The 16,206-nt window shown below is 55.2% G+C and overlaps 1 protein-coding gene and 1 long non-coding RNA gene across 4 annotated transcripts in view; one reads left to right on the forward strand and one right to left on the reverse strand.

Moving 5' to 3' along the window:
• LOC121010677 (uncharacterized) overlaps positions 1–16,206 on the reverse strand; it is a 36,662-nt gene that overhangs the window by 9,169 nt on the left and 11,287 nt on the right. The window contains exons 1-2 of one of the 2 annotated variants that reach the window (XR_005781323.1): positions 8,725–8,786; positions 3,111–3,273 (exon numbers count right to left, since the gene is read on the reverse strand). This is a non-coding gene — a long non-coding RNA (uncharacterized LOC121010677). Of the gene's footprint in view, positions 1–3,110; positions 3,274–8,724; positions 8,787–16,206 lie in introns of those variants that run through there. The other variant, XR_005781322.1, reaches the window with a different exon arrangement.
• Positions 69–15,427, forward strand: PDLIM4 (PDZ and LIM domain 4). 2 transcript variants are annotated; one of them, XM_040444423.1, is made up of 7 exons: positions 69–240; positions 5,591–5,742; positions 9,480–9,558; positions 13,967–14,148; positions 14,353–14,516; positions 14,853–14,970; positions 15,112–15,427. In XM_040444423.1, the coding sequence occupies exons 1-7, from the start codon at positions 148–150 to the stop codon at positions 15,314–15,316; spliced, it is 993 nt and encodes a 330-aa protein (XP_040300357.1). In that variant the 5' UTR covers positions 69–147; the 3' UTR covers positions 15,317–15,427. The 2 variants fall into 2 exon arrangements, with proteins under 2 accessions (XP_040300357.1, XP_040300358.1); XM_040444424.1 differs by lacking the exon at positions 14,853–14,970 and having other exon boundaries at positions 15,112–15,182.

The raw sequence follows: 16,206 nt of genomic DNA on the forward strand, positions 1-16,206 counted from the left end.
GGAGCCGGGGCGGGGGCCGGGTGGAGGGGAGTACGGGGGCGGGCGGGTCGGGGGCGGGGCGCGGCGTCCAGGCGGCGGCTGCGGCGGCGGTGGCGGCGGCGGCTCCTCAGTGTCCGGCTCCGGCTCCGGCTGCGGCTCCGGCCCGCGATGCCCCACTCCGTGACCCTGCGCGGCCCTTCACCCTGGGGCTTCCGCCTAGTAGGCGGCCGGGACTTCAGCGCACCCCTCACCATCTCGCGGGTGAGTTTGATGGCCACGGGGCGGCGGGAAGGTCCTCCATCTGAGACCCTGCCCTCGCGGTCCACTCGAGACCCTGATCCCCGACGTCCCTGAAGTTCGAAGGCCAAGGAATGGCCAGGGAGACACACAGGCTCTAGAGGCTTCCAGGCATGGCAATGTGGGGCCCCAACCGCCCCCCCCTCTCTCCCGCTGGGCCTGCCTGCCCTGTCCCTTGAAGGATCCCCACCCCCTTGTTCACACACCAGCCTCCCTGCTGGTCTCATTTTGGGGGAGTGACTGCAGGCCAGGGAAGGACCGCAGTCGTGGGCCAGGGGTCTGGACCCATCGACAGAGGCCCAGAAACGCTGCTTAGGCTGAACCCAGTCAGGATTGGGGGCGAAATGACTGAGAGCCCCCTTCTAACAAAAGTCCCTGCCAGCAGAGCTGGGTGACCCCAGGGAGGTCTGGGGTCCTCTCTGGATATGAAAAGAGAAAGAGCCATCCACTTCCTCACTCTAGTTTTGGTCAGACTCTCATCTATGACCTCAGTTGTCCTATGGGGAAGTGACCAGGAGGAATTCAGGGCTTCCAGGGGAAGGGAAAGGGGAGACTTACTGTGAGGATGTGAGACCCCTGCCCACAAGACAACACAAGGTCAGAGGCCAGAATAGCCTCAGCCCAGTTCCTCAAGGTTCCAGGGCTATGCATTACCCCAGGCTTAGGACAGAGGAGAAAGCAGAGGGGGCACAATCCTGGGCGGTGGCTAATTTGAGGAGGGAAGAGGAGCAGAGGAAGGGATTCAGGCCCTGAAGAAGGGGTACCCAATCCGGGCGAGACAGGATTCTGGCCCAGCCTTGGGGTCCCTTAGTTTGAAGGGCTAAAAAAGGGGAGTCAGACTCTGCCCTTTGGGGTCCCAGACTAGGGGACAAAAGAGGACAAAACAGAGATCCTGCCATTGAAGGCTCTCAGTCTGGAGGGAAGAGCAGAGGGGCCCTGGGCGCATTTGAGGGCCATCCCTTATCCCCACACAGGCTGCTCTGATCTTTGGGGGCCTGTGTCAGGAAAACTGAGAACCACTTTCCCCCACCTTACTGCCACCTCTCTCCGCACAGGCTGGACTAAGCTGGCTGGGCTTTCAGAGACTTCTTTCCACTTCCTAGGAGGGGGTGGGCACCCGGTGGAGCATAGAATTGTGGAATCCCTTTTCTGGGGGCCAGGGTGACAGGCAGGCCCAGCTGTCCTGGGAGGCTTCCCACATCTGCCCTTACCCCACAGCCACCAGGTTCCTGGGGCTGAGTGAGGTGGGCCTTTAACACATCCGGGAGCCTTTCATCTCCCACTTCCCTGAGGCACACTGCTGTGTGTGTGTGTGTGTGTGTGTGTGTGTGTGTGTGCGCGCGCACGCGCCTCTGTGTCTGTCTCCATGTGTGTCTTGCTGTGTGTCCGCCAAAGCAGGCTGGTGGGGGTGCTAGGCCAGCCAGCAGGCCAGGCACCCTAGGCGTGAGGCCGCTGACAGGCTCAGTGGCGGCGGCTGACGGCCACAGGCGGCAGGGAGCAGAGACATCTGTTGCCCACACGGCTGCCTGCCCGTGGAGGAAAGGCCTCCACACGTCACAGTGGCAGCAGCAGCAGCGGCCTTGTTTGGAGCTGACAGGGATGTAGGTCCCTGGCAGGCAGGCAAGTAGCCAGGCTGGGAGAGGGTTTGCCAGGAAGAACCCCCCTTGTCCCCCAAAGTCATGTGGCAGCAGCTCAGACCCAAGGAGCCAGGATGCCTGAGCCTGGGTTTGAGTGGGATCTAGGGAGATCTCCAGGGCTGAGGAAACACAGGCCACAGCTTGCCCAACAGGTACCTCAAGGGCAGGTCTACAGATACTGATGATATGTGGGAGTGTCCTTACGAAGGGGGCTGAAGATCCAACTCCTTCCATGCTTCCAGGGCCTCCTCCCACCTACCTTCCTGTGGGGACAGCCACACTCAGACTGGGTGGAGGCTGGGTGCCTGGCAGAGCTGGGGCCTTGCAACCTCAGCTCACAAAGCTTCAAGGAGCCCCCAAGAACACTGCCCAAGGCTTCTTCCTCTGTGAACTATAGTGGTTGCTGGTCTTGGCTGGGCATCCATAGCATTCCAGGCCCCACCCTAATGGGTGTTGGTACCAGCTCCCCAGCAACCAGAGCCTGGAGTGAGCACCACCATGTGCCCGACCTATTGTGGGGACTTTTTGCCTTGATTCTTTCAGGTAGTCCTCACAAGAGCCCTTATAAGTAAGGACTCCCTCCGGCCTCACATTATAGATGGGGACACTAAGGCTCAGAGGAGCTAAGGTAGTGAGTGTATCCAGAGGAGCAGAGCAGAGCCAGGAGTCCAGACCTGTCTGGAACTTGCTGTGACTGGATGGGACAGTATGGCACTGGACTCTGTGACTCCCAGCCTATCACAGCATCTAGGCTGGGCAGAGTGGAGCAGGGGCTGGAAATGTAGCTACTACAGGTGAGGGGGTTGGTTCATGCCCCAGTCTCCCAGCTGACGTCACTGTTCCCCTCTCCCTTCCTTCTATTTTTTTTAAACTGTTTGTTTGTTTTGAGAGAGAGAGAGAGAGAGAGTGCGCACGTGAGAGGGGGAGGTACAGAGAGAGAGGGGAACAGAGGATCCAAAGCAAGCTCCATGCTGACAGCAGAGAGCCTGATGCGGAGCTTAAACTCACGAACCATGATATCATGACCTGAGCCAAACTCGGGCACCTAACTGACTAAGCCACCCAGACACCCCCACATCTATTTATCCTGCACTCAGCAGTCAGAGGGATAGGCCTGAAATAATCTGTGTCCTATGACTTCCCTGCTTAGAACCCTCCATAGTTCCAGACCACCCAGGAGAAATGCCAGTTTCTCACCTGGGCCTACAAGGCCTGCAGTTCTGGTCCCTGCTTCTTCTCTGACTTCTCTTCCATTGTCTCCTCACTAATGATGCTCCAACCCCAGGAGCCTGCTTTTACTCTCTCTCCCAGACGAGCCGTTATACATGCCAATCTTTCTACCTGTGACACTGTCTCTCCCCTGAAAGAGAAAATCACACAGTGGTTAGTAGATAAGACTTGGAACCAGTTGGCTTGGAATGAAGCCCTAACTCTGCCATTTATCAGTTGAGTGTCCTGCACCTCTCTGGACCTCAGTTTCCTCATCTAAGAAATGGGCTTTCCTTGAGGATTAATGAGACAATGCATATAAAGGCAGTTGGGAGAGTCATGGTTTCCTGGCCTCATGCCCTCTCTGACCAGAACTCCCCGAGCTAATGGAGTTGGCTGAGACCCAGCCACCCCTGCTTTCAAGAACTTCCTCCACCCACAGGGGCCTGAATGCACCCCTTGTGCTGGCTGAGTCATCCTGCAGCTAGCCACCCCCCTGAAGAAGAATACTTCTCTCCAGCATTGGGGACTGGGGCAAGGTGTCCCTTCCCCCAAGCCTCCCTTACTTCATCTGTTGGGATGAGAACAGCCTCTGTCTCACCAGGTGGTTGAAAGTTTGCCATGAACTAGTTATGGGTAAAGCGCAGGCCATGTCATAGAGCATGTATCCATAAAGGATAGGGGCCTGGAGCAGGACCTTGAGTAGAGGGTGGAATGATGCCTAGTGGGTGCTTCCCCAGGAGAACAGGCTTGTATAGGTGCCAGGCCCTGTGAATGAGCATTCATGGTGGTTTATTGGCTGAGGGTGTCATACTCTAGAAAAATATTCCTTGGGGCAAAAATATTTCAGGGCAGGTCAGCTTAGGCACTGCCCGCATCAGGACTCCAGCCAAGAAGCTGCTAGCACCTCAGCTTTGTCCACTCACTGCTGAAAGCTGGATAAGCTGAGCCTAGCTTGGCTTCCAGGAGCACCCAACCCCAGCAATAGGAACAGGGTCACTGGCAGCTCTCGAGAACTGGGCACCACTGGTGAGGCTGAGTAAGAATGAGGGTGCCTACAGGGCCCCTCACTTGGTGAGCATGTGACTTTTTTTTTTTAACGTTTATTTCTTTTTGAGAGAGAGAGAGCATGAGCGAGGGAAGAGAAGAGAGAGGGGGGTACAGAGGATCCTAAGTGGGCTCTGCACTGACAGCAGCGAGCCTGATGTGGGGCTCAAACTCACAACCTGTGAGATCATGACCTGAGCCAAAGTCAGACACTCAACCGACCTAGCCACACAGGTGCTCCAGTGAGCATGTGACTCTTAATCTTGGGGTTGTCAGTTCAAGCTCCATGTTGGGCATAGAGATTCATTAAAATTTTTTAAATAAATTTTAAAAAATGAGGGTGGCTAAAATCTATTTCCAAAGGCTGTGGTGGAACCGGGGATAGGGCGAAGGGTTCCCTGTTGCCTGAATTCCCCTGGACTCCTTACTCAGGCCTCCCTGTGAGCCTTTCCCCAACTTCATATGGCTCTCATGAGGGGACCAGTATTGTAAGAGTTTCCATATATGGACACCATTTGACTGGAGTCAGTAGTGGCACTAGAGTGGCCTGAGTGTCTATCCTGCAGAGGAAGTAGAGGTGAAATCGTGACTCAGGAGTGCAGACTGGCAGCTGGAAGTAGATGGCCTTGAACTTGACTAGAAAGGTGGTGACACAGACCCAGAATGAGGCACTTAGGGGAGCAAAATGGTAAAGGGGGTGCACAGAGTACTGTGAGAGTCCAGAGAACCAGCTCCCAGAGGAAATGGCCTCTCTGCTAAGACCTGAAGGTGAGGAGGTGTAAGCTGATAATTATGGTTTGAGGTCAAAGGAAAGAGTGTTCCAGGTGGAGAGAACAGCATTTGCAGAAGCATGGAGGTGAGAACTATCTGGAGCTGTAAGTAGCCTGGATATTCAACTGGCCTGGACAGAGTATGGGTAGGTAGAAGTGAATGTGGGAGGTAGGGATGAGAGGAAACAAGTAGGGAGACAAGATCACTAGGAAATATCAGGTCAAGGGGCTTCTGTGCAGTCTCTCTGGGTAGGGCACTGTCTATGTAGGGTATTTGTGACACGTCCATGCTTTGTATGTATCTGGGAGCACATGTGTTCCTGTGTGTCCTTTGTATGTCCTTGGGCACATATGCAGGCTACAAGAGTGACATCCTACTGTCCTAGTCCTATATGCCTTCACTTATATGCCCCTCTTTTATGCACTCACACCCCACCAGTCCTTCAGGTGCTAGAATTTGGAGTGTTTAGAGCAGAGGCTGCAGCCAGACCACATGGGAACTTAACCAGTGTCTTGACTTGCCTACCCACAGGTCATGTTGGCAGGAGGGCCACATAGCCCAGGTTCTGAGGTTGGAAGGGTTCTAGAGCAGAGACTGCAGCAAGGCCACACAATGACCAATTCCCAGTGATCTGGCTTGTCCACCTACAGGTCCATGCTGGAAGCAAGGCTGCGTTGGCCGCCCTGTGCCCTGGAGACCTGATCCAGGCCATCAATGGTGAGAGCACAGAGCTCATGACACACCTGGAGGCGCAGAACCGCATCAAGGGCTGCCATGACCATCTCACACTCTCCGTGAGCAGGTATGCACAGGGCAGGCTGGGCCAGGATGATGGGGGGGGGGTTGATTTAAGGGGAGGGTAAGTTAAAAATGGCCAGTGTCATGGGAGAGCTGAACCTCACACAGTCTCTCTGCCTCAGCTCATGGCACCCTGGTCCTCGGAAGTAGTGCTTTCCTGGAGGCCTGCCAGGCACTGTTTGGAGACGGGAGTGGCTTAAGAAGGGAAGAAGCTCCCTATTAGCTCAGGGCTGGAAGTGTATGGAGGGACTTATGGGAAGGAGACAGGCAGCCCAAATCAAGTATGAAATAAGACCTTGGGTGGCTTCTGGGGAGGGGGATGATTTCAGTCTTCTCTCCACCCGAGTGATCTGCTTGATGACCATTTCAAAGTGGTTTCTTGTCCAACACCTCATTTAACCTTCAAACCTGCTTGATAAGGTAAAACCTAGTATAGTCTTTGTATTACAGATGAGATAGCTGAATCTTAGAAAGGTTAGAGGGTGTCTAAAGTCACACAGCAAGGGAGTGAGGAAGCAAAATTTGTCCTCAGGTCTCTCACTCCTAGCAGTGGCTGCTAACCACTCCTACCACCCTGTGGCTACCCTCAGCTGTCCCCACTATGGCCCGTGCCTCTGCCCCAGTTAAATCCGGATATTGTAGACTATGTAATGCCATCCAGCCTACATGAAGGGAGGATTGGGGATCACCAAGCCCCATCTGTACCCTATAAATGGTCTAGGATGCAAAGTCCACCTGGGGTGTTCACAGCCTTACTCAGGCCCTGGGTCTTTGTTCAGCTCTAAAGGCAGTTGGCCAGGTCCTGGCTGAGTGGGATCTCCCTGCCCTCTGTCTTGCTTGGATTCAGAGAAGTCAGACATAACTGTTCAGTTCTGCCACGTTCACTGCTAACAGGGACTTTCCATGACCCCCTGTGGATGTGTGTCGGCAAAACCTCCCCAAACCACAACACAGCTAACTATGCCTTAGCGCTGGTAGGGCTGAGAGCCATTAAACATGTTAGGAAGGCTTCTGAAATAGTATCCATTTGTGTCTGGGTCCAGGTTGGGGTCAGGACCCCTGACTGTGCTCTTGGAGCTGATTGCAAGTCCAAGGCCTTGTACCCTCCACCTGGTCCAAAGTAAGGAGCCCCTGGCCTGAAAGTTCAGCAGAGCTGGTTCTCATCCAGACTCTTTGGGGTCTTAAGTACACCAGATGACCTTTGTGAACCTGGGTTTTCTTCTCCCTAAAGAAGGACCACATTCATCTCCCTCTCCCAGACTGAGGTACAGTCTGGCTGGGGAAAACATCAGCACTGCTCTGCCCACGAGTAGCCTCTGTGGTCGCCCCACTTGGCTGGTTTCCTGGGCCCTGACTCACCTCCGGCCTTGATTTTACATGGCTAAACAAGGGAAGCCCTGGTAGTAGTGGGGTAAGGGAGGCAGCAGAGGCTTATAGGGGGCCTGAGTCAGGAGGTTCCCAGAGGGAATGATGTCAGGGGAGGGCAGCAGCATGGGGGCAGGGTGGAGGTCCCCCTTTCTTCCTTCCTTCCTTCCTTCCTTTCATCCCTGCTCATTTGTTCCAAGCCAAGCATGTGTGGAGCCAGGGGCCCCCTGATCTGTTCTACCTTGCCTCCAAATGCTGCCTGGCTATGGAGCAGGTGAGAGTACATTCTCTACTATCACAGATCTGGGTTCAAACCCCAGCTCTGCACTTGAGAACTGTGTGGTCCTCCAGCAAGTGATTTAATCTTAAATCACTTAATCTTAAAGCTCTCTGCTTCCTTAACTCCAAAATGGAACCGTCTTGTGATTTGGGGATTGAATGCTTATGACACACCGGTTCTGCTCAGGGTGAAAATCTGGGGTCCTGTCCTCCAGCTCCCATCTCCACTTCTCACACATGCAGAGTCTGGGCGATCACAAAGGCCACCATGACCCTTTGGGTCAGAATTTCTTTTCCTGGGCACCATCTCACCTGTAAGCCTCTGAACCTGCTCTGTAGCCTGTTTGCTATGCCAGGACATATGCCCCAAAGACCCCCTCAATGTGGGTTCTGTGGAGGATCCACCAGGTCAGCTAGCTGGAAGGAGCTATTCTGTGCCCCTACCCCCCAGAGCTCTGCCCAGACCACCTATCCTCTTGTGTACAGAGGGCTCTAATCCACCACAGACTTCTCCACAGGATGCAAAGTGAAAGAAAGGGCCAGTTTTCCTGCTATGCTTATTTTGTCTAGAACTCAGAACCAGTTATCCCAACAATCCAAGCTAACTCACACTTTCTGGACATGTTCTGTAGGCCCAGACCTTCCTGGCATCAGTTCCAACCCTGGGCTTCTGGTGGGGTCTGTGTTGCCCATTATGTATGTTACAAGATGCATGTGCATGGCCCACACTTGGGCTATCATTTGCTTAGAGATGGTAGATGGTGCCACCTGTCCAGCTGGACATGAAGGCCTGGGAATGGAGATTGAATAAGCTCTTCATTCTGATATGATGCCTTGGGCCACACTCTTGGCTCTGGGTACTTTGTGCACTCTGACCTTCGGACCTCAGGCTTGAACATCTCTTCTGGGCAGAACCTCAGGGAAGTATAGGCCATATAGCCACATGAGATGTCCTAGATTCATCCCAGAAGAGCTCTGAGTGGGTGGAGGCCATAGGTAGAGCTGTGGGTTAGGGCAGTCACTTGGGAGCCAGGCTGAGAGGGCTGGGGCCAGATGCCAGTGGGGATGGTGTTGCCTCGGGGCAGCAGAGCTTTGGTTCCACAGGGCTGCAAAAGGCTGTGGGGGAGAAAGGCTAGTCTGCAGGGGATTAAGGAATGGGCAAAGGTGAGGAAATATAGAGTAAGTGTGGTCTACAGGTGTAGACAGTTAAAATCCTTCACTGGGTGGTGGACAGAGAGAGAGTTGAGTTGCTGGCCCAGTGGTGACACCTTGGAAGGCACCCAGATGCCTTTTGAGATGAGAGGGGACATTATTGGTGTAACCTGCCTCATTTCACACCCACCTGTCAGTCTGGGGTCCAGGCACCCTCCTGAGCTGCCTCCTCACAGGGCTACTGAGTGGCAGGACTGGGCCCCAGGCCCATAGCTTCTCAGCCTTGCCTGCCCCGCCTGCCCCGCTTATGGCAGGTTTATGATGTTTTTCTCCCTCCTGAGTGGTGTTTGGCTTTTGGTTTCTATGGTGAAGCAGGAATTTCCTAATGGCCTGTTTCCCATCTGGGCTGGGCAGACACTGGTGATGACTCTGCCTGCAGCAGGAGGGGAGGCACACCCCTCAAAGCCTTTATTTCACCTCCCCCAGAGCCCATGGATGCCTGACCTCCAGGCCAGGCCAGAGGCTCTGGATGGAAGAGGATAAGTAAATGGGCTCCTAGCTGATCAATGTGTGAGGCCTGGTTCGCCCTGCTATGAGCTCGCCCTCTTTACGCTGAGGCCACAGAGAGGGTGAAAAAAGTGGGGAAGCTTCAGGGCTTCTGTTGCATCCTCCCTGGGAATGAGACCAGAAAGGCATGGAGCAGCTGGTGGGGAAGGAACACACAGCCCCACCCTAGGTGGTGGCTGACCTGGAGCTCTATCTCCTGCCGTAATGGCCACCATTCTGGTGCAGGGGCAAGTGCTACAGTGGTGTCCTTTGCCGTGCCCGATGCCAGGCCTGGTCCTGGGGGGCTCTGGGTCCAGAGCCCAGCCCCTCTTGGACTTGGTCCCAGTCATATTAGGCACACTAAGCAAACATACCTGACCATTCTAATTTCTGCTACAGGCCTGAAGGCAGGAGCTGGCCCAGTACCCCAGAGGACAAGACTCAGGCACAGAGGATCCACATTGACCCTGAGGCCCAGGTATGTACGGACACCACCTGGCCTGGCCTGGTTCAGAGCGAGCCCAGGGCAGAGGGGCCAGGCCTGGTCCATGGGTTAAACTGCACTAGATGTCTTCACCATGGCTTTCATATGTCCAGGCCAGAGCCTGAAGCAGCAGACTTCTCTAGGCCATGTCTGTACCTCATCCTGTGCTCCCCAGGTGATGGACATCTGCTGGGGGCTCTGTCTATACTCTAGGCAGTCCTAGATTCTGAGACAAAGGGACCTCTAATGGGCAGGAACGGGGCCAGGCCTTGGCTCAAGCCTACTACTCACCCAGCTGGGCTTCACTCTGGTGCCTAGTGATGCCAGACCAAGAGGAAGTCACCAGGCTTGGGGCCGGGGTGGGGGGAAACGTTGAGCCATGGAGTGACTTCAGACTATTTAGGTTCTCTTCTGTCCCATCTTAGCCTTGGATGCCTGGCTAGAGCCAAACTCAGGCCTGAAGACTGACTTTAGAATATAAGGCACTTCCTTGCCCTATCTAAGACTACAGTTTTCCCCTGGCCGGCCTGTGATTGCACCTAGCAGACCTCAGTCTGCTCAGTCGCCTCTCTGCGTATAACAGGACTCATAGCTATGATACTGTCCTCAAGTGGAGGAGGGGGGCAAGGAGAAGCTGCTCTAGGGCTTGTTTTGCCATGGGCTTGAGGGGTAGCCAAGTGGACAGGGCTGAGGTATCCAGAGCCAGCTCAACATCTCTGGGCCACAGAGTTTGGACCAGGTGGAGCAGGACTAGTCTTTGATGGTGCCAGAGCTGTGGGACTCAGCATCTGGGGCTATGGCCTCCTGGGCCTGCTTATTCTACTTTCTCGCCACAGAGGCTTCACTATATAGAAGGAAGGATCCGCTATGGTCTCTCCCTCACCATGTATCCCAGTCCTCATCTTGCTCTGATATTTGTTTCCTACCTTGCTTTTGCTGGAATCTCTGAGGCCAGATGCTTACTACATTCCAGGGAGTGCCCATTCTGAAAATGGAGAGGCATTTAGCAATTCTGGGATGGCAGAAGCCAGGGCCAAAGGAGTCCAAAGTAGGCACATTAGTCACCCAAGGGTTCAGAGAGGGCTCCCTGGAGGAGGGGGTATCCAAGCCAAGACCTGAAAGACTAGGAAGAATAAGTCCGGCAAAGGGGCATGGAGAAAGGAGGTGTATGAGGAAGCAGAAAGGCCCAGAAGTGAGATTGTGCATCATAGGTTCAGAAAAAAGAAAGCTCCTAGGTGGGAGTGCAGAGGCAAGGGATGAGGTGATAAGGCAAAACCACAGAGATTCTCTCGGTTTCCTTTCTCTAGGACCTCAGCTGTTCCTGCAGAGATTCATGGCCACACTTGTGTGTCTGAAGCTTGCCCTGGTAGTCCCTTGGACCTCAGGGGAGGTGCCAGGGGAAGGCAGGGGTTGACAAATTGACCAGACTTGACGTGGACCAGGGGGAAGGCAGCAGCACAGTGTAGGCCCCTGGCACATATGTGAGGCCCAGCTCTCACATGTGAGTGCAGGATGGATAGAACAAGAGGGTCTGAATTTTGGAATTTGAAGCTCAGCTCTGTTCAGTTCTTCAGGAGAGGCTCAGGGCAGGTGGGCTTGGGGGCCAAAGAGCAGCTGCCCTGCCCCCACACTTTCCCTTTCTGACCTCCTTGAGGACTAGGCTGCCAGTGGCTCAGGCTGGAGTCAGAGGAATTTTCTACAAGCAACGGGGCTGCCCCTCAGCTGCTGCCTGCCCCTTGTACTTAAAAGTCATGAGCTCCGTGGGTGGCAACAGAAACACCCCCATCCAGCCCCCACAGGGCTATGTCCTCAGGAACACAGACACAGGGCTCATTGTCCCCAAAGTGCTCCCATCCTCCGCCTGCAGTGGGGAGCGGGTGGGCCCAGCTAGAGCCATCAGAGGAGGAGAAAACCACAATTGGCCCTGAGACCAGCACAAGGTACCCTGGCACGCACCCCCGAGTGCAAATAGGTCATGTAGGTCATGCAGGGTTATAGGAGAGAGACCGTTCTTCCTTCAGGCCTTACATGGGAACACAGGAGGCATGTGGTCCAGCCCAGGGCTGAGAAAGGATTATGGCTTTCCCAGAGAGGATGCCATTTAAGCTGAGAACCTGGTGATGGGTTAAGGCAAGCCAGGTAAAGCAGGCAGCCCTAGCACACCAGCCTGTTCTTCCCAGACCAGCAGAGAGCTGGAGTTTGGCCTCTAGGAAGTTCTACCTGCTCATCTGGATTCAGTACCCACTTCCATCCAAGCTGAGTGTCCCAGATTCTGACCACACTCATGTGGGAGCTGATGCGAAAGCAGGCAGTTACTCCCAATCTGCTGATTATCCCACTGAGGCTTCAAGAACCAAATCAACAGCTGACGGATACTCAGAGAGAAGGAGCACATGGTACCAAGTGCACCAGCGCAGAGAGGGGGGAAACCAGGAATAGGAAGAGGAGCTCAGGAATGCCCGTGATAGCCCTTCGTCCAACAAGCATTTGCTGTGTGCCAGGCAGTATATGAAGTGCTTTGTATGCAACTGTCTCATTTTATCCCAAGGAATTTATGATATAGATACCATTACATTCCCCATTTCACAGATGAAGAAATAGATTCAGAGAGGTGATAGAGCTGGGACTCAAACAAAGACTGAGGTCACCATGTGTATCCTAACCACTGAGTTCATACCTAGAGAGGCGGCTACACGGGAGGCCGTGGGAGGGGCAGTGGCTCTGATGACCCTGCATGGACTCCCACACCCTGCTGGGTGAGTGAGGGCCTCCTTCCTCCAAGACCTTCTGACTCCCCTTCCTGTTGAAGCCTCCTCCATACCAAGCTCAGCCCTGCCCCCACAGCCCATGGCCCATCTGGTCCCCATTAGAGGCCAGGCCAGCCTTGCCTGCCTGTCTGCCCTTCAGACACATGTGCAAAAGTGCTCAGGTTTCTCAGGGGCTTTTGTTCCGCCCAGTGGGGATAAGGGCTTTCCTACTGCTGTTTGCCTCATTGATGGGGGCCCACCTGGGCAGTGAGACCCTCCCCTTTGACTGTTGGGGTGGGGGCTATGGGGGTACCACGCCCACTCAGTGACTGATCCACCCATTCCCCAGGCTCCCGCCCAGGTCAGAGGCTGCAGAAAAAGCAGGGGCAGTCCAGATAAAGCTCTGCAGGCTCCACTGTGCCCCAGTGCTGCAGGCTGCCTGGCATGGGCTCTTTCCCCCTAGAACAAACATCTTGTCCACACCATCTAGTCTCTCCATCCCCACTGTAGAGCAGAGGAGAAATTTACATGTCATCTCCCAGGCTGAGGCTGAGACCCACCTTCATAGCCTGGACTCTTGTTCCTTATCTTAAAGTCAGGCTGCTCTGGCCACCAATCTCATCCCAGCCATGGAGGCTACTATAGCCATCCCCAGGGTGACCAGCCCTGGCTCTGAGAATGTGAGACTGTGTATGTGTGATTAGGTGTATGTTGGTGGACTGGCTGGCACTTGTGTGTTGTCTGCGTGCATGTGTTTGCCTGTAAAAGTCCTTGTGAGAGTGTGCATACCTATATGTGCCTGCAAGCTAGGGGCAGATGGCCCTGGACTCTTCAGGGACAAAGATCCCCAGTCCCCATTCAGATCCACACCTATGGAGATACTGCCCTTTTCTCATGAGCTGAGGAGGCATTTTCAAGGCATTCCCTGAAATGTTTCAGCCAAGGGCACCAGGCTGGCCATGGGGTGATGGGGTGGGGATCCTTAAGCCCTGACCCAGCCGCTGCCCCTCATCTGCTCTGCCTATAGAAAGCCACCCATATTGTGCTAGGAAACATGAAATGGAAGCAAAGGTACAGACCTAAAGGGGGCTGACCTCACAATGACACCCTTGAGCCTCAGTCTGCTCCCACTCCCACTGTGTGCTTTGGGCACACAATGATTGATGACTCTTCCTGGCTGCAGGACAGGAGTTTGTTTTTCACGTTCATGACTATGGGCCCATACAGTACCCAGCACAGTTCTGGCAGGTAAGAAGGCTTGGCACCAGAACCATCTCTGCAAGGAAGCCACACACTTCGCTCCAGTCACAATGGCCTTAAAAGGCTTCTTGGAATGGTCCTGCCCCAACACTATCCCTTACGGGCACTGGTGGTGAGAACCACCACACAGTTCATGTGCCAAGGTTGAATCTAAAGGCACTCAGATTTTTGTGTCTGCCTTTCCATGGTCATTTCTCACTTCTGCTGGGGTTGAACCAGTCCCAAGTTTCAGCCCTTCCCTGTCCAGGCACCACAGCCCAGAGATGCCAGAGCCAGGGTAACCAGCCAACATCTAGGAAGGCCTGGCATAACAGGGTAAGGGTGGGATGTGTACGTAATGGCCAGAGACCCTACCCCAGAGGGTTTCTCAATGCTTAGGCCCCTCTCTCTTGTAGGATGGCAGTCCGGCGACCAGCAGGCGGCCCTCAGCCACTGGGATTGGGCTAGAAGATGGCAGGCCAGGCCTGGGACCTCCTTATGGGCAGCCATCTCACCTCCCATTGCATCACAATGGCAGCAACAGTGAGGCTACCTTAATGACTCAAATGAGCACCCTGCATGTGTCTCCACTTCACAGGTAGTACAGAGAGATGGCCTTTGAAGCCACACCCAGATCCCATCTTAATCCCTGATCCCTCAAATCTCATCTTGACCCCTGACACTTGATCTCTGGGTCTCAGCTGGTTTCGCTCTGATCCATGAAACCTCACCAGACCCCTGAGCTGGCAGAGGGGAAGGTTGGTACCACAACCCTGTCCCTTGGTGCATCTTTTTCACGCAGCACTGACCCAGCGAGAGGCCTCCCGCGGAGCCGAGACTGCGGAGTGGACCTGGGCTCCGAGGTGTACAGGATGCTTCGGGAGCCGGCTGAGCCCTTGACTGCAGAGCCCAAGCAGTCAGGCTCCTTCCGCTACTTGCAGGGCATGCTAGAGGCTGGGGAGGGCGGTAAGACTCCTGCCAACTTGCCCCACCTGCCTTCCCACTCCCTCAGTTGCCTTGAATTGCTCCGCCCCCTCTCTTTGCGTCCCCATGCCCTGCCTCCCAGCCATCTGCCCCTGCCTTGTCTCCTCCCAGCGTTCCCACACCGCTCAATGCAACTGTGAGTGCTGATTCTCACTCCACCCTTGTCGCAGTCCCTGGTCCCATGCCCTCCAAACCTCGTCCCCAGTCGCAGTGCTGGTGGTCCCTGAAGCAGGGCCCAACCCACACCGCGTAGAACTGAAGTTATTCCCTTTTCTCACCTCTGCACCTGGCTCATGCCACTTGCGCTCCGGCTTTCAGGGGAGCGGCCCGGGCCTGGCGGCCCCCGCAACCTCAAGCCCACCGCCAGCAAGCTGGGCACTCCGCTGAGTGGCCTGCAAGGACTGCCCGAATGCACACGCTGTGGCCATGGCATCGTGTGAGTACACACCCTGCTTTCCCCACCCTGACCCGGGTACTCCCTTGGCCCCGCCCGAGGCCCTGAGGCCCCGGATGGGAGCGCTCACGAATGCGTCAATCAGTCGCCGGAAGCAGCCCTCTCTCCCCGTCTCCCCATCAGGGGCACCATCGTCAAGGCTCGGGACAAGCTTTACCACCCGGAGTGCTTCATGTGCAGCGACTGCGGCCTGAACCTTAAGCAGCGCGGTTACTTCTTTCTGGACGAGCGGCTCTACTGTGAGAGCCACGCCAAGGCTCGCGTCAAGCCGCCGGAGGGCTACGATGTGGTGGCGGTATACCCCAATGCCAAGGTGGAACTCGTCTGAGCTGCTCCCAGAACTTCCAGTCTCTGCTTCTGCTTTTAATGCCCCCACTCGGCCCGTGTAAATATGTTTGCCCCCTGCCTCTCTAATAAACTCCCTCAGCTCGGCCTTGAACATGTCCGTGCCCTGGCCTGCCTCCCTCTAGCACAGGCCATGACTCCCGAGTGTGGCCTCTATGTCCTAGGCACTGGGTGCATTGGTGAGCAAGACAGGTGCTGTGCTGTCTTCAAGCAGGCCACAGCCTAGATGGCTGGCAGACATAAATCACAAGGGGCAGTTATATTAGTAGGGAGGTGCGATCTGGGGTGCTATGACTGATGTCACACCAAGGGATCTGATCTGGGTGGAGTCAGAGAAGGTGTCAACTGAGGACTATACAGAGAGGAATCGTGTATGCAGAGGTATGGCAAAAGTAAGCACAGACGGGAAAGGTCTCTGGCCACCAGCAGAGAGAGGGCAGCCCCTAGTAGCTGCAGGTGGGATTGCTGAAGGGTGGGGGGGCAGAAATCCCTGGGACTGCTGATGGCGGTACCTGCCCCCTGACCTTCCGCGTTCTCGGCGTTCTCATGTGTCTCTCCCTCCCCCTGCCCACTATTCTTTCCTCGACCCCTTTTTCTTTCTCCTTCACCTCTCCCCCCACTAGGGGGCGCGCCTAGAGAGTGTTCGGGGAGGGCCTGTGAGAGTCAGGAGAGGGACTGGGGAGGGGGGGCGAGGAGGCGGAGAAGGAGAGAGAGAAAGGAGGAGGGCCTAGGACCCCACCCTCCACGCAGCTCCAATCTCCAAAGCCCAGGGTAAACACAACCCCTTCTCCAGACCTGGCGGTTGATTACCGGGTGGTGGGGCGACCTGGAGCCTTTAATGGATCCGTTGCTTATGCCGGTACAGACTGGCGC

This window comes from Herpailurus yagouaroundi, unplaced genomic scaffold, assembly GCF_014898765.1.
Source record: "Herpailurus yagouaroundi ecotype Mexico unplaced genomic scaffold, PumYag 192, whole genome shotgun sequence".
Taxonomy (NCBI): Eukaryota; Metazoa; Chordata; class Mammalia; order Carnivora; family Felidae; genus Herpailurus; species Herpailurus yagouaroundi.